The sequence below is a fragment of the Cyanistes caeruleus genome, chromosome 2, assembly GCF_971803275.1.
Source record: "Cyanistes caeruleus chromosome 2, bCyaCae1.hap1.1, whole genome shotgun sequence".
NCBI lineage: Eukaryota > Metazoa > Chordata > Aves > Passeriformes > Paridae > Cyanistes > Cyanistes caeruleus.
Genome location: NC_141702.1, coordinates 102,592,495 through 102,614,163, shown reverse-complemented (window position 1 = coordinate 102,614,163; position 21,669 = coordinate 102,592,495). Strand labels below are relative to the sequence as shown.

The 21,669-nt window shown below is 41.3% G+C and overlaps 1 protein-coding gene across 1 annotated transcript in view; it reads left to right on the top strand.

The window, feature by feature from the left end:
- SUSD4 (sushi domain containing 4) overlaps positions 1–21,669 on the top strand; it is a 72,634-nt gene that overhangs the window by 30,376 nt on the left and 20,589 nt on the right. The window contains exons 5-6 of the mRNA XM_086875215.1: positions 12,604–12,816; positions 20,051–20,230. Coding sequence (XP_086731341.1) covers positions 12,604–12,816; positions 20,051–20,230 — 393 coding nt within the window. The remainder of the gene's footprint in view (positions 1–12,603; positions 12,817–20,050; positions 20,231–21,669) is intronic.

Here is a 21,669-nt window from a genome sequence, read left to right as displayed (position 1 = left end):
GGACAGTAAGATGGGTAATGATAAAGAGAAAAGGGTCAACATAATGTGGTGGTCAGGGAACTGGTGCAGGGACCATATCAATATTCTTTTCCCACCAGCATTATCAGCAACCAAGCTCAGAGTTTTGAGTTGCTGGGGCCAAAAAATACCCATGTGTTTCATGTAACAAAGACAAGCAGTCCGCCTAATCTGGCAAGGCCTCCAATAATTTTGCAAGAATTGGGTGGTGAGGCACTGGCACAGGTTTCCCAGAGAAGCTGTGGATGCCCATCCCTGGAAGTGTTCAAAGCCTGGTTGGATGGGGCTCTGAACAACCTGCTCTAGTGGAAGGGTGTCCCTGCCCATAGTACAGGGGCTTGAACAAGTTACTAAAAACTAACTTGCTTTTAAAATTCTTTCCAACCCAAACCATTTTATGATTCCATGATTTCTGACCTTCCTAAAGCAGTTATTTCTGGTCTCAAACAAGCTCCAAGATAGTGTCAGATCATGTAAAAAAAAATAAATAAAAAAACCTTCAAAGGTGGTCAGAAACTGAAAGTGGGAGTATATTCAGGCATGTTCATCTCACTTTTAGCCATTATGCTGTGTGACACACTGGATGAGGCACTGACTGGCTGGGGTTTGGCTTTCTGCTCACCACTGTCCCGTTAGCCCATGCTGCTCATGACCTCTGTTTGTCTCCATGACCCCCACGGATTCTGGTAATCTGTAAGTCTGTCTTCATTACAAGGTAATCTGCAGCCTGGTTATAGGAATTAAAAAATCATATGTAATCATTAGATTAGGACTGGCATGCTGTAGTCACAACAGCTGCTGAAAGGCCACGCTGACTTTATAAGCTGCTCAGCTAACTCAGTTATTCGGGGTACATTTGTAGAAAGAGCTTGTAAATGTAAAGTGTAGGTATAATAATTAGGAAGAACAGGATTTTCTAAATAACCCAACCGCTCTTGCAAGTCAGGAAGCTTGATGTGCTGCTCCTATCAGGGAGACTGCAATTCACCAAGTGCTGGAAGGCAGGCTCGGAAAGCTGTGCACGGAAAGAAATGGCTGAGCCAAATATTTTGTAAAAACAAAGTAAGATTTGAAGAGAGAGACTCTGAATTAAATCAGGCAACCTATTATGTGCGTGGCTGTAGTCTGGTGTAAGGAAGGAGCCAGACTCCTGCATTTATTTAGGTCTGCTTACTATATAATTCAGGGTAGTGAGGTGAACTAAGGATGAAGCATTAGCTTCAGCATAGAATTTTTATTCTGATCACTGGAGCCTAAAGTTATTAAAAGAACAAACACAATTATGATATCCTAGGGGACTGGCACAGATATAAATCTGGATATGCTGCCTGTTTCTCACAAAGTATGTATGGATCTGTGTGCTGCCTGCTCTTTATTTTAACTAGGTTTGCTGCAACTGTTGCTCTGAAAAGAACCATCTAACATTCTGGGGAAAGAGAGGCTGCAGAAATCATCAAATGAATATCTATTAAGAAAAACAAGTTTCAAATAAATTGCTTGTGTATATGGTTAAAACTCCTGTCCCTTCAATAAGAACGAACTATCACTTTACTAGCTGTAGGCCTTTCCTAGTTCCCAGTTAATCAACTTACAGTACCATAACAGTTTAATAACAGCTTATTCTTCCTCTGTTTCTTCAAAATGATGAGAAACTATTTTCATGAAAGGTAGGGATGTGAATGCTTTCTGAAGAACAAAAGCCCATAATCTTTAAATTTAACTAGCATATGCGATTTTCAGATTGGCTTTTCTGAAAATATTTTGAGCATCAGGTAGTTCAGCAATGCCTATTATCTGTGCACAAGAATACCCTAACTCTCAATCTTTCAGCTGACTAATAGTGATGTGTATATATTATATAAATTGTATTAGACTTGATCTGACAGTCTCAACTTCAGTGTTCTCAATTCCAAGTACTTTATGGAGTCCAGTTTTTAGAGGTGCCATCAGAAAAAAAAAATAAATCAAGCTTTTCTGATCCAAAAGGGTAGGCCATTAACATTTAAGGAGGCTCCCACAGTGTCTTACCAGCCTCTAAATCTGTCCTGTGGGGCACTGCCCATCTCTGTTGCCTTTGACTGTGGGCCTCTCCCTCTCTTCCCCCTTGTCCCTCTCCAGTTCCATGTTTTAGCGTCCTAGGAACCCTGTTGGGCTGCTTCTTGTGTTCCCTCCTCCTCCTCCTCTCTGACCTGCTAGTGGTATCACCATCCAAACAGCTCTCGGTCACCTTCCAGGCTAACATATTTCTGTATGTCCCTAGATCCCAGTTCTGTGCCTTTGCCAAGTCTCTCCTGCTGCTCCTGCTCCAGTTCCTTTGGATTCTCTCCCATCCTCAGCTTCCTCTTCTGCCTAAGTTCACTGCCATAGAACTGAAATGGAGCAACTTCCAGTATTTCCCTAAGATGCTATCTGTAATATTCACAGGTTAAAGGGGGAAAAAAAGAAAGAAAACCACAGGATCTGGCAATCAGGGACTTGGATCTCTCACTTCAAAATTAGAGATTTTAGAGTTGTTTTAAAGTAGTGAAGTTAAAAATATTGGAGGTATGATATAAAACAAAACATTGCTGTATTAAAAGGGAGGTTGTGTCAGAATAATCTGTTAATCTCCTGAGAAAGCAGCTGGTTTCTCAAGGATGGAACATACAGCAGATATCGTCCATCCTGACTTTTGTAAACTAGTTTAAGTATTTGTGAAGATCTGGGGTCATGGAAGAATTGGGAGAATTGATAGAAAACTGACTAGAGGGTAAACAGACTGATTTGTAAGGGGAAATACGGGACCAGAAGGGACTTTGTACACCAATGATCTTTTGGTGATGCCACAAAAATTGGTTATGCCAGTGGAATTTGTCATTAACATTTTTCTGGATTTTTTTATTTTAGGGGGTTAAACATGGTGGCTGCGTAGTTGCACAGCATTTTAATTATAAATGTTTCCATCTTGCTCACTGTCTCTTCTGTGACTTTGCTCTGAGTTGCTTGTTCTGATGCTGTGAGCAGCCTCCCATTGCTTTCTATCCATTGAGAGTTCCTTGGAAGGACTTTATGAGGAAAATGGGCACATGAGGATCAAGTGTAACACAATTATGAATCAAAAAGGAAGGGAAGAAAAATGTGTCTGCATCATCTTGACCTCCCATTGATTTTTCCATTCTTCTCAGTATGGACAGAATAACTCACAGGACAGAGCACTAAAATGAGTAATTTAAGTTAAAAGTGTTTGGATATGATGACAATACTTCATTATTAGTGCCCAGCCAGACTCCTGCTGCCTTTCTGTACAATTTTAGGGTTATCGCATACTTGGAAAAGACCGAGATGATTATGTTCCATTTTTCTTCAGAAAATGCATTCTCATGAAGAGAAACAGAGTAAAAGCTGTGTTTTATGCTAACAGTACTAGCAGAACACAGAAGCATACAGGAACTTTTCAATATAGAAGAAAATCAGTTCTCCTTGGGTCCAGATTAGGACCAAAATCAATAAGGGTATTATTTTTTTTTCCCCAGTGGATCTTATCTGCTTGCTTTCTAAAAGCTTTGCTTGAGTAGAAATGCAGGGTGATCTGAAGCAAATGTGGAAGGTGCAATGCCAGTCCTCATGTGGGAAATACCTGGTGAACCCACAATGGCACCATGTCTTCCTTTACATCTTCTAGACCTGTAGGTAAGTAACATCCCAACTTTGCAAGGCTAAGTAAATAAGTACCTGCAAGTAAAGCACATACAGAGGAAAAGGTGAATAAAAAATGTATGGCTGTGATGAGGTTGCTGTTTAAGAGGAAAGGCCATGGTTTCATGGGTAGGTGCATATAGGGAAAAATCACCATAGGGCATAAGAGCTGTCAGAGTACCCAGCAGCACCAGAGGATTTGTGATAAGAAATCAGTGCAAAAGCTGGAAACAGTGTCTGTCTGCTCTCCTGTTTTAGTATGTACCAGCTTGTTAAATCCCCTGTCTCTCAGTCTTCTCTAGCGTGTACTTCATTTAAAAGTTTCATATTACGATATTCACACATTAATCCTGATTGTCCCCATATCCAGTTCTGCCTGGTCTTGGGAAAGTATAAAATCCATTTATACAGCACAGTTGAAAAGCAAAAAATGCTTGGATTACCATACTGTGGTATACAATAAAAATATAGAGTTATCTAGGGAAGCCTGCAGCTGATGAGAGCATAAATATCAACCCCCCAGCTCATACCCCTGAGTATTTGATTCCAGCATCTTATAGAAACAAGCATCTCTGCTGAACAGTGTGACATTTCATCACTTTGGATTTGCTGTGATGAATAATATTATATGCTATTGGTCTAGAAGAAGTATTGTTATAGTAACTAGCTCATGATTCATTTTTTATGGGGTTTTTTTGCTGTATTTCCTAAGGGTTGCCTGTCTAGACTAAGATTGTTTAAACTAACTCATGGTAATTATTTCTTTCCAGAGTGCTAAAAATATGGGACAGATAAACAACAATACTTAGATACTGCTCTTTGAAAAACACAGCAGACCCATAAAATTCTTGAAATTATGGGAATATTGTTTTATTTTATTTGTTACATTTTTATTAGTGGCCTCTCTATGCTGATATTAATCCAGTTTAGTGACCTAAGGCTGGATTCCCGCATTGACAGTATTGCAAGTCTAATGAAATCCTTAGACAGTTAATATATGAAATGTTACATCTGAGGATGAAAACAGAAATAGGGATGGTTGGTTTAAATCCAAGTAATGAGCTCACTTACTCATTTAAATCAGTAAAAAGAAAATCTTGGCATAAGTGATGTCTTAATATTTTATGTTCTGGACTTGCACATATTTAATTCCTTATGATGGTGCTTATGGGTCACCAGTCCACAAACACACATTGGCAAATATCTTCTTTATTACAGTGCCTTATCAGCAAAATGAATAGGAGGATGTGTTAGGTATTTGCCCATTTACTGAAGCATATAGAGAGCTTAGTGTGCATTTACTGCATTCCTGTTTTTGCTATGGTAAAAGGTGGTGTTTGATTATTTTTAATAACTGGATTGTTTCAAAAATTAGTCATCCTTGTCAAACCATGTTTAGAACTTTTTATAGATAGAAATTAGAATAAGTAAATTAAATAGAAACTAGAATAAATAAAATAGAAATTAGAATTCATAGAGGTTCTGAAAAGAAATGTGGAACTACCATTTCCAAGAAGAACCTTTTAAAAGCAGTTTAAATTACCTTAAGGATAATAAATATGCACACAGATAAGCTTATTTAAGCACATTTAGTATTTTAAATTAACTTAGAAACATGAAATATTATTGGAAATTGAAGGAGTCATTTATTCTCACATACTTCTTTTTCAGAGAATAGGAAAAAACCTCTCTGATTTTATACTTTTTTAATTCCTGGTGGAGTTTGCAGCTTGAATAGAACTAGTCATTAAACTGAACTGGGTGAGTAAATGTAGATTCAGAATATATTCACCCTATATTTGCAGAAAGCTGACCAAACTTTGTCTTCAGGTTTTTAATTATTTCTTCCTAATACTTGATTTGAGCTTACCCCAGTCTAGGCCTCAGAGTACCAGTTTTATTTTCAATTTTCAATGGCTTTATTGGAAAAGTAAATATCCAGTTTAAGAGTTTAGGAGCTGGGAGGAGGTTTTGGGATTTATTGTGTGGTAAATTGGCTTTTTTCACCCTGAATTATATCCCAGGATAGCCATGGTAACTTTCTGTAACAAAAACACAGAAGAAGTGAGCTCTGTCAACAGAACCAGCAGCAAATTTGCTTTCTGCCTTTTGTTTTTCATTTAAGTGATGGCAAGTTCAGCAGATCACAGAGCAGCACATGACATTTCATAAGGGTTCATAAATTATGCAGTCAGACTTGTTGTATTACAAAAGCCTGGGAGTAACAAGTGCTTCTTGCATTATAAATGAAATGGTTTATTTACAAAGATGACATAGCTATATTAATTGTGAGAAGTTGTGATTAAAGGGATAGGCCTGTGCAGTTTAAGATGTTAATTAGAAGAAACTCCTTTTCCAGAAGAAACAAATGCATGTTTTTAGTTTGCTGTGGGTTTACTGGAGAGCTTTGCTGATTGTATTCTGAATCACCTTCCTTTTCCAGCAATTTTAAGTGGTTTTTCCTTGTGTATTAGCCTGATGTCAAGGCAGTAAAAGAATCCTGCATCAAGGTTCACATTCAAAATTAAAACTGGTGATGGTTTCCACGGGTAGGAAATTCAGCTTGTTCCCTGCTGTATGACACTGGTCAGGCACCAGCTGGGGTGTGCTGTCAGCTGTGAGTGTTGAATGGTAATTGGAGTAACTAATTGGAGGCGTGACCCCTGAAATAAAGATGCTGTTATTACATCTGCAGTCGTCTATGCAGCGCCCAGGAACCTGCCCTGCTGACACTGCAGCTTGTGCTTCTTTCTCCCTGCTGGTGTCCCCAGGGAGGAGCAGTTCCTGGGTGGTTCCTAGAAGAATCCATTTTGTCCTCTGAGGACACTTTGTCCTGTTTACGGCTCCTCACAGTCCTTCCCCCGTACCCACCCTGGAGGGAGCAGCAATTCTTGGGCTTTCTAGGGAGATGCCGGTTTGTTTTAGCACAAAAATGCCCAGAGACTTGTCATACCTGGGTAGGGATTTTAAGGTGGAGCTGATGGTCACCCTTAGGAGCACCTGTGAGTGGCTGCCCCTTTCCAAGGGCCCACTGAGAAGAGGAGAAAGGCAGGTGGTGAACGTGGTGGTGGGCAAGATTTGGGAGCACGGCCGTCTTCAAGGAGAGTGCAAGGGCAGGCAGTGGGTTGTGGTGAAGGAGGATAGAAAACACAGGTGGGAGGCCAGGGCTCTGCAAGGAGATGAAAGATCAGGAAAACAAGGAATTGCAAATGAGTCAACCTTTCAGCCTTTTGAATGAGCAATTGCTTCTCTTGGAGTCTGTTGCCCTTCATGCAGAGCTTTCATGTTTGTTTTTTACTGCAGATGGGTCAGTTTGGCACTCACGAGCTGCATTGCACACTGATCTTCTTTTTTCTGCTATGATGCTCTTGTGTTATAAGAAGGATAAAGAAGCTTAATGGTGTTCTTGATTTAATAGATCAGCTTGTGACTTAAGCAAAACACCTGCCCTTGGAGGTCTTTTTTGCTGTTCTGTTTCTCCCGCAAAGTAATTTGAACTTCTCTGTTTCTCCCAGTGGCTTGTTAGGCTGCCCTGGGCAAGGCTTAGCCAAGTGAGGAGGGATTTCCAGCAGTGCTGGGAGATGGGAGCGTGTTCTGCAAGGATAGCAAGGGAGGCTGTGATTCACATCTTAAACAGGGCAGGGTTTTACAAAGCTGCTGAAGTCTCAGGGAAGCTTAAGCGTTAGTGACCCTTCAGGGATTAAGGAGAGTTTGGATTTTAGCAGGCATTTCACTAATGAAATCATAGCTTTATAATTAAATTTCACTTCCAAGTCTAGATGCTAATCGAAGCACATCTTTCCTTTTCTTGTTCCTGGGGTACATGGGTAGCTCAATTAACATCATCAACAGCAAGGAAGCAAAAACAGCCAGAGGCACACAGCGCTGTGCCTGCGTGGCTTTCACAGAAACGGGGCAGAAACTCCTAAAGGGATGAAAACGACTTTCCCTTTGTACAAGACAAGCAAGCCCTTGGCATGTTTGCACTCATGGCCCTTTTGTTTTAGTCACAGAATGGCTTTTTGCTGAGAGCTGGCCTAAGATAACCTGTTCCTGCAGCGTTTACACACTCCCTCTAAAATGTGCGTGCAGGCAGTCTGGTCCTGCCACACTCTGTGAAGCCTCTGCCTCTCTCTGCTTCTGGTTGAGACAGATTTAGTGAACCCAAATGCAGGTGTTGATGTAAAAGAAGCCCATTCTCCATCCTGCTGAAGACAAACACTGAAAATACTCTCTATCTTGAATATTATTGCACATTATATGTCACTTCTCATTCACTGGGTGTATGTAACAAACTGAAATGAGTGATGCCTCTGTTTAAGAATGAGTGCAGCCAGTTCTGAGCTCACATGCATCATCAGTGTGTCACTGAAATGTTTTATAGCAGCTTTAGGGGCAAAGAAGTCCATCAAATCTAGATTAGAAATCACCTTGCCAGCATCATGAATTTACAAGGAGCTGTAAGATATGGAGGTGAGGGAAGGGGGGAACAAGGAAAGCAAAACATGAAACTGAGAAAAAGAAACAGAGAAAAACAGATTTATGGAATGAACTGAGGGATTCTTCCTCATGCCTTTTTTTAGGCATGGCTGAAGCTCAGTTGTGGCTATCGTGATTTCTTGTCATCACACATATGTAATTTTCTCCTGGATTCCAACCTTTCAGGTTTTTCATTGGGGATGAGATGAATCATTTTATGTTTGAGAATGTACAATGCAGGCAGAATTTTAGGAGCAATCTGATCAAGCTTTTTGCAATGATTCATTTTATACCCCAAGAACGGCATTGCTTGTTTTTCAGTCTTCTCGTTGACCTTACGTTACTTTACCTGACTGACAATACCAAGTAATTTAGGTAAAGTAAGCATCCATATAAACTGCTTGAGAGTTATCCAAATAAAGAGCATTGCTATTTTCTGGTTAGTCCAACAGTAGAAATGTGGTAGGTTAGTAAATACCAAACCCAAAATACATTCTGTATCAACTGCATGCTTTGTTGGTGATGATGACCTTATGTACTCATTAACTTTGCAAGAAGACATTATTGTCCATGATGTTTTACACCATATCCCTTAAAGGTGCTGTGATACAGAAAGTCTGCCACCTGGACCAAGTATTAACCTATTTTGATTACTGAAATTGTCAGTTCCAGCAGTAATTGTGTAGTCTCTGCTTTAGGGATTTAAAGCCAGGCAACAGCATCCCATAAAGTTGCTGCTAATGATGCAGTATTGATTATGATGGCTTCTGGCCTTACTGAATTTTTACTATATAGGCAACATGAAAGTTTACTACTTTATTTAACAAGTGTGTTGTATAATTTTTACTAGTAGGTGGTGATAATGAGCTCCCCTTCCCACCTTTTAACCATGAGAAAAAGTCCAGTAACCTTCTTTTCCCCAAAGACTCATTGAAAGGTTTGTCAGGAAACAGAATCCATTGTAGTTCTAAGTAACTTTTTACCTTATTTGATATACCTTTTTCCTGAAGGATAGCAGCTTTTTATTACAGCCAAAAGATTGTCTTTCTCTTCCAAAGACTTCTATTGTGGCTCTGGGTGAGAAGTCTTTTGGCTTTTTTCATCAGGTTCTAAAGGGATTGGAGCATATGATGTCTATAGCATCTCATCTATAATGTAAGATTACTCCTACCATTACATAGTTACTGTATCACAACTTGGAGTAGCTGCTCTTAAATGTATAGTTTTGAAAAAGAAAAGAAAACAAAGATTGTGAGAAAAAGAAAAAAATTACCAAGCTGTATCTCATTGAAGGCATGTATTTACAAATTTTTGATAGGATAGAGCTTAACTAGATGAGATTTTATGGAGATGATCATTGTGTAAAGGGTCCAAGTCTGCTGTGATTAAGAAGAACTGGAAGATGGCAATTCTCAGGGATGTTTGAGCAGTGTTGTTCTTGAATATTGTACCAGAAATTTTATACTTAAATTGGAAAAGACTGATGGACTTAGCTGTCAACTAAATAAGCTGTTGAAATTTCAGCACAGCTCTTGTGCAAGAAAGGAGCAGCCCTGGTGAAAATCAGAGCAGTTCCTGGCATCTGAGTGGTGGCAATTGCCCCTTTGGAACACCTGCAGTGCCTGTTGGGCACTGGAGATCCTCAGCCCAGGGGCAGCCTCCCCACACCTTCCTCATACGTGTCCTTCCTCCTTCCCAGCCCAAGCACAGCCTTGGCTTCACTGCTTTGTGCCTGGATCATCTGGATCATCATACAGGTGCCTTCCACCGATTCCAGCAGGACTTTGATTTGGGCTGAATCTACTGTTGCTACCTATGGAGCAAAGAGGGGATTAGGGTATTGTTTGCTTTGCCTTCATGGCTTTACCATGAGATGTTCCCATATTGCATGTGCTGTCTGCCTAACTGGCTCTTCCCTGAGGCTTTTTCCTTCTCCCTTGCTTCAGGAACAAGCCAGGAAGCAGTGATCCAGTACCGAGTCCATGTGTCATCTCTTATGCAGTAGCTGAATAAAAGCTGGCTGCTGGCTCTGTAGAAACTAGAGGGTGCATAATTCAATTTTCCCATTTGTGTCCCAGTTCCAGAATTGGGAATTCCCCTTGGGGATAGATTTGTCTTCTTGCTAACTGCACTCAAGAAAAAAACCTGAGAGACCAACACACTGCAAAAGGATCCCTAGGAGGAATGAAAATCTTTGGTTGTGAAGGGTCACCAGAAAAGTGGCAGTAGGGTCACAGAATTAGCATGCACCAAGGAAGAAAACATTCTTGCCTTCCATGTTGGGTTTTGTGCTGATTTTAGACACAAAATCTCTAACTTTGCATATTTAACTTAATGAAAACTGAGAAATGAGCTTGGCTCATTTGGTTTTTTTTTTTAACAGGCAAATTGTGTGTGACCTCAGCACCTTTCCTTTTTTGATGTTGTTGCAGAGGCAAAGTAGTAGGCAGTAGTGTACTTTTCCCTGATGCAGCCAGTGAGAAAGGACACATATCTCAAGGTGGGTTGCAATATTCCTCGCCTGACTGCAAATTCCAAGATTACTGAAGTAACAAAATTGATCTAAATGTCATGTTATCCCTTGGTTTAATGGGAAATAATTAAGATCTTCGCTGACATTATTAAAGGACATGGGTTTGCTGTCTGAAGCATAAGAAGCTTATTTTTAATCTCCAGTAAAAATGGACAGCCTTTCTCTGTTAATAAGTGTTGCCTACAGCGTGTAATCCCATGATCATAATGACGGTGCTTCTCCTTGTTCATCCCATTGGCAAATGACAGAGAGCCTGGGGCAATTTGCACTGGAGGACTTGAGATGTGTGGCAGATGAGCAGGCATGGGTGGAATTCAAGGATGTGTTTGACTTGGTCACTGCACTGACCCTTCAGTTCCCAGGACAAACTGCACTGGATGGAGGAGTGAAGCTGCACAGCAGCAGCTGCTCTGCTGCTCCTGTGCTGTTTCAGCCAGGAGAGGGGATGCTGGTGCATAGGGAGGTCCATGGGTGTTGGAGCACTACAGAGAGGCACAGGCTGACTGTTGGTCATGGAATTCAGGCTGGGCTCTGTCCATCACATCACATCCTTGGGACTGTAGCCTGGCTGTGTTCAGCACAGGACCTGGAAATCAGGAATGCACAATCCACCCTTGTGACTCCACAGTGTGTCCTGCCTCTGATCACAGGAGCAGGTAATGGGAATGGGACACAGGGGCTCAGTGTGGGCCTTCTGCTTTCCACTAGAGGCTGTCAGCCAGGGGACTGAGCAGAGACATCCAGTGCTCAAATGCAAGAGCCCTTCATCACCTTCAGTGCTCTCCATTTGGCTGCCACAGCGTCACAACAAGCTCTTGGCAGAGGCAATGATTTAGCCTCGGGAAAAGGAGATTTATTTTGAAAAGTCCTTTACTATAATATCTTCCTTCTCTCTGACTGCACCGTGGAGTCATCTCAATCTTATCATGCAGGAAGTAGCTGAGGCTCTCTGATACTATTCTTTTAAAATCAAAACATTAAAACTACCATGCAATGATTTTCACATTTTCCAGGCATCCCTCCCGCAGGCATTAATTGCCCCCCTGCTGTTCCTGTTCCAAAGCTATTTTCTCTTTCTGTATGCAGCCCTTGTTCAGTGCTGCACTAAACCTTTGCTGCTTTGCAGTAAAAAAAGCTTCCACTTCTGCAAAAGACATTGAAATGAGCTTGATAAAGTGATGAGCAGTCACATTTAATGGTTGCAACTTTTGGGGTTTAGTTTGTTATTTTACAGTTAATTTTGTAGAGGTAAAGGATTTAACAAACTCCCTTCTGGTGTCAATGAAATAATACAGCGCTCCCATAACAGTGTTTGGAAAGTGTGGTAGGGCCACCAAGCCAAAGTGATAAAGGGGTCACATTCATCCAACGTCACAGTGTCCCTTTCCCCTGTGGCAGATCTCCCTCCCATTTTGAAATATCCCTGTACTTAGCAGTTCTCTTGTTTCAATTACTGTGTCTTTGGATGGCAGTTAAGTTTTATGCCTCTTTACTTCCTCTTCCTCTCTGCTTCTGACACATTATTATTCTTACCAGTGGCTGCACGAGACCTCCAAAATCCCACAGTCCCCAAAAGTAATTACAGATACATTACTGAGCAATCCCCACTGGTAGGCTGGGTCAAGTGCTTTATTTTTATCCAGGGCAGCTACCAAGGAGCGTGGTTGACTTTTGCTTCCCCAGCTGCTGCATGAAAAGACAGGAGTGCTTCTGTCAGCTGAGCATTTCAGCTGTAACTGGGGGTGGTTCCTCTCCCAGCTCTGGAGGACCTGGTGCCCAAGCAGGGTTGTTTGTGATCAATATGGAAGATACGAGGTCCTCATGAAGCTAATGGATAAAGACAGAAAAAGCATGAGGAGTAAATGAGCACAGTTTGACTGTACCTTTGTCTGGCGCAGGGTTTGATGACCTGCAAGCGTGTGCTGATCCTGGAGCTCCTGAACATGGCTACAAGACGCCCAGCGCAGGTGTTTTCTTTGAAAGCGTGGTGGTCCGGTTCCATTGCCAAGAAGGATACAGGCTCAATGGTACTTCCAAAAAACTTTGTGTGAGACACTTTAATGGCTCCCTGAGCTGGAAACCCAGTGATAAACCTGTGTGCCTACAAGAAGGTAAGTCAGTTTTCTTCAAGCTCTTCACCATGTTGGTTCTTCTCACTTGTCCATGTTCCATGTCTGTGTGTCTCTGGACAGAACACAGCAGGCTGGACTCCATTTCACTGTGTCTTAATGGATGCATACTTTAATTTTTCATCCATAATCCTTGTTTGTCAGTTAAACTTGTACTGTGAGAGGCTGTGTGTGTTGAAAGGGGCATAAAGAAATGTGAAAACAGAATTTAACCTCACCTTTTAACTAGTTACAAATTGATGCAGAGAGGAAAACCAACATCCATCGTAAGTTAACTGTAACTATTTAATAGAGCTGCCCACTTAATATTGTTTTATGCAATATTTTACTAGACAAATACAATCAATTTCCAATGCTACTGCTCCTGCTAATCAGTAATTTTAAGCAACAATGTTTTATGATGTGTGCATAAGTCAAGTAGCAAAATCAAATGCACATAGACTGCAAAAGTTTAAAGCCAGGGTAGAAGTTTACTCTAAGATAATTCAGACTCTTATGGCATAAACCAATTTATTTTTATTGTATATTTGAAATTGTATTTGGTTTTAAATACTTAGGATGTTACATTGCTTTCTTCTTCTAGGTCTTAGAGGCAGGATTAATTTGAATTTTATAACTGCAAATTTTGGCCAAAGTATGCCCAAGCAGCACAAATTATTTATTTCACCGAGTATATTGAAGATATAACCTGTCCTTGATGTTGATTTATTTTTGGTCAACAGAGCTATTAAAGTCAAGAGACATGAAAAGTGTTAGTTAAATAAAGTGTTTACATTTTAGTGTTGTGACTTCTCCACTGAAGACATTAACCATTGGCTCATTGTCTTCATGGTGGAGCGAGATAAATTCTACTTCAGGTTACCTTTCACCATTTAAAATCAAGTAAATATATGGACTTTATTCAGAGCTATTTGAAGACTTATGTGGCTCACAGACACACTTACTGCATAGGATCATGCATCACTTAGCCTTTATAAAAGCTGCAGGTACTTGTTTGTGATCCTGGGGGGCTGGGTGTGAGAATCCTGTGCCAGGACAGGGATGTGCCACAGCAGGGACAAGCACAGCACACTCAGGATGTGCATGTGAAGGGAACAGCCCTAAACAGTGGCCAGTGGGAAAGAGGTGCGTGGGATATTGGAGAGAGTAGTCAGAGGCAGCTGGTAAGGAGTGCGTGGGCTCTCAGGCAGCTGGCCTGTTGGCAGGAGAGCTTTTGGTAAAAGATGTTCTCCTGGACATGTGTGAGGCCAGGGGCTGCAGAGCCATGAGGGGCACAGTCGTGAGCTGTCCCATGAGATGACAGCTGATGTCTAGAAGTAAAGGCAAAGGGGTGCCAATAGCACCTCATCATATGGTCACATGGGTCAGCTTCAAAGGAACAACATGTTGCCTTTAAAAATAACTCTATATGAAAATTGTGCCCTCTTCTGTGACAGCCACTTTTCATAAATGACCTTGTCTCTCATCTCATGGTTATTTAAGAAAAAATACATAGAGAATGACAGCAGCCTGTGTCTAAACTGGCTATAGGAACTACCAGGAAAAGCTTTAATACTTGGAAATTCTGTTTCCTTCAGTACAGCAGGGAAATAGGAATGTTGATGTGCATCTTTGAAATGTTGCCTGTATCATCCACTGCAGTTGTTAAAATAAGCATTAATGTGTTTTACTGAATATTCAAACCTCTTCCCAGGCCCTCCAGCCCAGTGGAAATCTGCGGAGGAAGTTTCTGATCACAATGCCATCAGCAAAAAATTGCCACTAATGTCATTGTGATCAACACTCGAGCCAGGTGTTCTCAAAAAAGAAAGAAATTGGAAGATGAGGATGTGATGGATGATGTGACAACAGTTGCTTTAGAGATAATAATTACTTTCCAGCACAGAACGCTTAAAAAGGATTGCTAGTCAATGCTCTGATCAAGCAAAGCACTTAAGCTGGAGCATAACTGTAATTATGTGATTAGTCTTGTTAAAGTTCTGTGCTCAAAATTAGGCAGATGCAAAAATGCTTCTTATTATTTGGACCAAAGAGTAGGACCCTGATTTAGGATTTAGTGGAGCAAGTGCTTAAGTACTTCCCTGATTAACATTATAATAATACCTCAGGTATTAGATTACAGCATTAATTCTTCTTTCCAATGCACAATAGCACCACTGATTCAGAAGAAATACTAAGCAAAGGCTCAGTGGCAGTCCATGAGGCCTAAGCATTGGCTTAAGTGATTTTTAGATTGATCCTTTTGCACACTGGGAGCAGAATATTGAGAGAGGGCCATGGCAGGGAGGTGGACAATGTAGGAACGTGGCACATCTGGAGACGAGTTAAGAGTGAATTACAACAGGGTTTGTGACTCTCAGCTGTCTAATGACATACATAAAAGTCTTCATTGCAGAAATTCTGTAATGATATATGGAAAGAAATCTGAAATTTCTAGCACCTGCTGGAGAAGGGAGAAGTTAATGTTTTCCCATTCATCATTACCTATCACAAGGTGAAATAAACTTTATGCTGCATTTACCATTTACAGCAGGGGCTGGCTGCTCCATGGGCTATGGCATGCTCTACATGCCTCTCATCCCAGCATCTATAAATGTCAGGCAGTGCGAGCTGAGCTTGAACAGTAAAAACACTCTGTACTTTGGAGTTCATTTATCCTCAGGAGTTTGGATTCAGCAAAGGATAATTATATGTCTATATGTTATGTACATTTAATTGTCGTTATGTGTTTACTAGCACAATCTCTAATCACAAATGGATGCTATTTACCAAAGGAAGCAAAGCAACCTGTTTCAGAATGTAATTGATTTTAGAACTAATACGTTTGCCTGGAGCTCTTCACCCAATCAATTTGATTTTATAGGTCTGTCATTTCTCGTTAAGAGGCAGGAGATTTTAAGTGTCAGGACGAGAATTAAGTTGCATGACTTGGTGCCCAATGAATTCCCTGTCAAAAATCTGTATGCTTAGAGTTATGTTCTTATGTTGATCTACAGCATGTTGTGACTGTACCTTTCATCAGCTCTAATACGGTTATGCACATAAATACCAAACCTCTGAGGTAGGAATTTTGTATTTACTGTTTAAGAACAGTATGTCATGTTGTTCACACTTTAATCTAATCTTCTCCCACTGTGATAATGTGGCTGCTGAGGCTGTTGCCCTACTTGGAACAAATGCTAGCTCTTTCCTATGAGATTGAATCTAAATTTACAGTCTGCATGGAGATGGCAACGAAGCAAGAGCTGTGCCCTCCTCTCCCTGTGCTTCTGCAGGCAGACACCTTGGAGATGTTCTCAGTGCCTCATTCTCCCACTGACAGGGATGATAAACCTGCAGTGAAAGTAGTGGACTAGTAAATGGTTTGGCTACAGCTTTCCTGTAGGACGTTTAGCCCTCATTTGCTTTGCCTTTGTCCCTGAGTCTGTGAGATGACTGGAATATTTTTATTTCCCCATCTCTTTTCTGTCTTGCTTGGTGTTTGCTGATTCTCAAGTCTGGTTATGAGCACTCTGTGATATTTGTAACCAGGCCACAGCTTACTGTTGCAATACAAGCAAAGACAATAAAGTGTTGTTTAATATGCACTAAAATACTGTGTTTGCCATCCACAGAACAATCCTAATAACGTGCTACTGTGGATTTAACACTAGTTTAAAAAAACAGGAGACAATATTGCTCTTAAATGTGTACTTTAAAGAGCACACAGTGTAGATGAGCTGTGCCTGCATCAAACCAATTCTTCATCGTACTCCTTTCATCCTTCCTCCCTGTTTCTCTCTGTTCCCAGCCTGCCAGTGGTGTGAGTCGGTGTAGTCAAGGCTTATTCAGAGACTTGGCCACAGTGAGATACATGGGACTACCAGACCTCTGCCTTTGAATTTACATACAGATAGTAAACAGAACTGTGCCAGAGCAGGGATTGGGACATTGTTCTTCAATTGTACATGCTTTTACAGTGTTGCAAAGGTCCCTGACATGGTTTTGACCAACATGCAGCAGTACTCCCAAGTGAATCCTACATGCACCTTCTTGGATTAGCATGGACCAGGGATGATTTTTGCATGGTAAGGGCTCACCTGCAATAGATACAAGCCATCCCAGGCCAGCTGGTACCCATGGATGGTGTGGCTATCTCCATGGTGTCATAGGTCATGCTTTCCTTCGGTGTTGCTGTGGTCCAAGTGCTCTTGGGAGGAGGCAGGGTGATCTTCCTTCCCCATGGCCTGGAAGGAACAGTTTTGAGAGGTTCTGCATGGTTGGCACCTGAGAAAAACACTCTTACTGTACTGTTTAACAAATTTTCTTTGTCAGACTGATCTTCTGTGATGGGGGGGGACGCACTTGGTTTGCTAAAGCCAAGAGTTCCTAATGTACAAATCTTCATGAAAGTTAGGGCAAGGTGAGCCCCCGTGCCTGTCAGGCTGTTGAGCCTGCTGGCTCTACCCCACCTCTTTCTGCCCCTGCAAGATAAGAAATGTGTCCTTTTGGCTGGTTCATTTTAACACTCACACAGTAGGTATAAGCAGATCATGTAAGACTGCCAGAAAGGAGTGTAAGTCATAGCCTTTGCTGTTTGATGCTGGTTAAAGACTGTATATTCCCTTAAATGGTTTAGCAGCTTCCATGGATTTGCTGAGAAGGACTTAGAATAAAGTAGTTTATTTTCTAGGACAGGACATTTTAAAATTCAGTCACTTCCTTCTAGCTTTTCCAAGCAGAATTTGTGCCAGCTAATCCAGTTGTTTGTGGAGAGGTGGCTACTGCAGTTTATGCCTGACTGAGTGCTAAACAATATGAATTCAGCCAGCGGGAAAGCATTTGCTTGCAAGGCATCAGGAAAAAGAGCTGTAATATTGTGGTCCATTGGTCTGGTGTTTAGCTGGGGCTTGTAATAAGCCTGTTATCAAAGTCAGCCAGGATGTGGCAGGCGGAGGACGGAGCAGTCTGCAACTTATCGCTGTTCTCTGCCAACATCTACCCGATTAAAATGATCCCATCTACAGCTGCTCCTTGGAATAATAGGGATGGAGTCACTGTGATAGATCATTGTTACAGAATCAATTTCCCCCACTTTGAAAGTGAAATCTCATGTTTTACTGTGCTGTGTGTACACACACCTCCTTTATTTGTGTAGCAACAGAAAGATGTTGTAGCAAAAGAGGGAGCTGTTCACTGACGTTATCTTCTGGCATCCATCTCCAGCCTCCTGCTGCGTGGCTGCCAAGCAGGTTCTCCATCTCTCTCATCCCATCCTCAGAGGGTGCCCAGGACAGCCTCTTCATGACAGCATTTATGGCTTAGCGCAAGGCATTTCTTCTGGGACATCCTCCGCTGTCTTCTCTGCTGATTAACTTTATAGAGAGAGAGAAAACTGTTCCGTCTTTGAAAGTAATGGCTGCACCCTTGGCAGTGTATTTTACAACCTCTAGTTAGGGCATGGATCCTCCCAGACTTGTGCATTTATAAATGAATAAATTCTAAGGAAACTTCTTGCTGCAGTTTCTCTGCTGGCCTGGCAGGCTGCCAGCCCTTCCTGCTAGCAGCAGCAGGAGGCACCTGCAGCAGCTGCCAAGAAGCTAAAAAGTAAAAAGAGAAAGGGAAGAATTTTTAACTAAAAGTTTATTAGTTAAAAATAACGTGCTCAGGCCCCATACCAAAAAGTTAGCTAAGTACAATGTATTTTAGAAACATCTCTGTGATGAGAAGGTACAAAGTATGTTTTAACCAGGGGAGCAACACTGTGCCCCTTCCGGTCAGTAAAATTTACTGATGGAGTCTCAGAGTAATAGACCTCCACCTTAGTTTGCCTAACTAAATAAAAACACTATGAAATACATTTGCTCTTGGTAGTTTGTGAGTGCTGTGCTAAATGACAGTTTATTTTCCTTGTACTTGTGCTTCTAAACAAACAAGCTGTCACTGTCACTTTGCTTAGTGCATGCTAACAATTAATTGCTAAATACAAATTTAACTTTGCCTTTTCCTCTTTAGCAAGAATTACCCATGAAAATGGCAGAAACTTTCTCTTCTATGCAAGTCTCAAAGGATTTATTTATTTTTTTACCTTAATAAATACAGTATTCCTAAATGCATATAATTGTCTCACAGGAGAAGTGTTGGGGGAATAAAACAGCGTAACACAGGCTTATAATATTTTTTCTGTCTTTCTCGTGTTTAAAATACTTCCTGGGTTTTGATGCCTGGAAACTTTTATTACCATCTCTGTCATGGATTGACTGCTGGCAGACAAATAAATTTTTTCTCCCAATATTTAATCTTTCCCTGTCTTCTGTTTCATCTCACTTTGCCTTTGTGATGAGGATGAACTTTGAGGCACTTAGACTATTCCCTCATACCCTCTTGGCTTGTTTCTCTATTATTCAGTATTACCAGGGGATTTTTCCCCTGCTTCCACTTTCCACATCACACCACTTTCAGTGTTCTGAGTTTCATTCTGTATTTTGGTGTCTTGGGCACTGGTACCTAGAGTGAGATCTGTGACTGTCTGATTAATGTGTCACAGACAGGTGCTGGAGCCCATCCCTGTATATCACTTCAGGTCTGCAGTCCCTTCCTGAGAGTCTTTTACAAGAACTCGAAATGCTGCTCAGGACCCTAAAAATCACATCCTCTAAGGGCATATGAATGCAGGCACACAAAACTATCTGGTTTAAAACACAGTCAAGGAGATTTAAAGTGAAGGCATCCTCATCATGAACTCTGTGGAATGGAGCTGGATAAATCCTTGTGAATGTACCTGATTTTCATCTGTCTCTCTGCTAAAACTGCAGCTTTTTCTGTGTTCCTCGTGCCATATCTGTATTTATCTTTTCTTTCGTCCTGTCCTTAGTGCTGTCAGAGTCTGCCTTCACCTGGAACCTTGGGATAGTCAGACTTTGGGGTGTAATTTGCACACATGATGAATGGAAGGTCAAAATTAACCACAGTCTTCATAAAGGCTCCTAATTCTGTTGGTTTTAAAAAGGCTGGGGGAACGATTCATTACTGTAGCACCTCAGCTTCTCCTGCAGTGCTACAGACTTCATAAAACGGTGGTTTACAAGGGAAAGGGCACGTTTACTGAACTGCATGTATTTTCCAAACAATTTAAGCAGAGCACTTATATTGAATGCTAACTTCTGTTTAAGAGCTTGATTACTGAATAGCTAGCCATGTTTATTTAATTAAGTTACTATTTCTTTCTCTCATGAAGTCACAGATTGCCTTGTTCCACATGTTGAAGATGCAGAGGTTCATAACAAGACATACAGGACTGGCGATAAGTTAATAATCAGCTGTCATGAAGGATTCCAGATCCGTTACCCTGACTTAGACAACATGGTTTCCATATGTCAAGACGATGGAACATGGGATAATCTACCCATATGTCAAGGTTTAGTACTCCAGCACGTCCTGTTGTATAGCTCATGCATCTTGTGATAGTTTGCCAATATATTTTTTCCTGCAGTTGTAAGAATGTCAGTGATCTGATAAGCTCCACAGTGCAGTGTTTGAGTAGTGCTGCTGCTAAGATTTTTTTGATTTCTCCTCCCCTTTGCTCACTGCAGGAAAGATGTCGCTTCTTGAACATTCCCATGCTTATAAAACTACTTTATATACTGCTTTTTTGTTTGCAAATCTCAAATCTGACACAGATACACTGCATCAAAAAGTTAAAAAGACAGCCAAGGTAATGAGCCATAAGTTCTGATGGGCATCTTGCATTTTTTCAGCAATTAATATGTGGAAAAATTTAAGCTTCTAACTGCACTTTATCTTCCTTTTCCTTGTGCAGAAGGCAGGAGTAGAGGAGAGAAACTGGAACCTGTTCTTCTGTCAAAGTTTTCAGCAGAACTGCTGATTAGATTCACAGTCCATTAAACCTTTACGTATTGACTGAAAATTCAGGGTGTGCACGGGGATGATTTTGGCCAGAAAAGCCATTAGCTGTAGAACTAGAAATATCAACATCATGGGATCCCAGCTCAGCTTAGACTGTGAGAAATGGCTGGGGGAAAGCCAGCTTTAGTGAATGAAAATTCAATAACCCTGGGCTCACTTTCCCTTCACATTTCTAATAAGCGCGTCTGAGTAAAACTGACTCCGTTTCAACCAAGTCACGTCTTGGTAACAAGCTTGGCCCACTGAACAGCAGCGAGAGATTTTAACTGAGGAGCAGACTGGGGTAGTCCCAACTTTCCTCAAACCCATCTGCTGCCTCGTAGGGCTAACACTTCTCTGTAGGCACCTAATTACACTGTCACAGCAATTTGCAGAGTCAGGGCAGGCAGGCAGGGGAGCTGGGACACTTCTCAGCAGCAATAGCACATCAGTCTGTCCCCCAAGATCTTGCCTTGGGCTGTGGCAGAAACTCAGACATATTACCAGGCTAGCTCAGCATTTTGGATGCACACATTGTATCTGAACAGGCCTAGCAGCAAAGGGGAGGCTTTGCAAAACCATAACAGAACAGGCACCGATTTTGGGGCATCCCATCAGCGATGGCGTCACAAGTGGCGATATGAAGTGTACAGCCCCTTTCTGTGGGGGTGCACCTCACACCTAATTTAGGTAGATTAAGACTCTTGCAAGAGGGGGAGATGAATGCTTAAAAGATTGATTTGCAGATGCTGTATTTGCCAAAGATCCAAACTTTGTGACAGGCAATATTTACTGAGTAAGCAGAAGCACCCCAAGTACCCCTCGGCTTGTTACTTCTGCTGCTGTGTTTATACTGTGAAACACAATCAATTGCTCCTACTCAACAGTCAATATGAACTGCTTTTCAAAATAAAAGCAGTCCTAATAAAAGTTAAGAAATCAACTGCACAA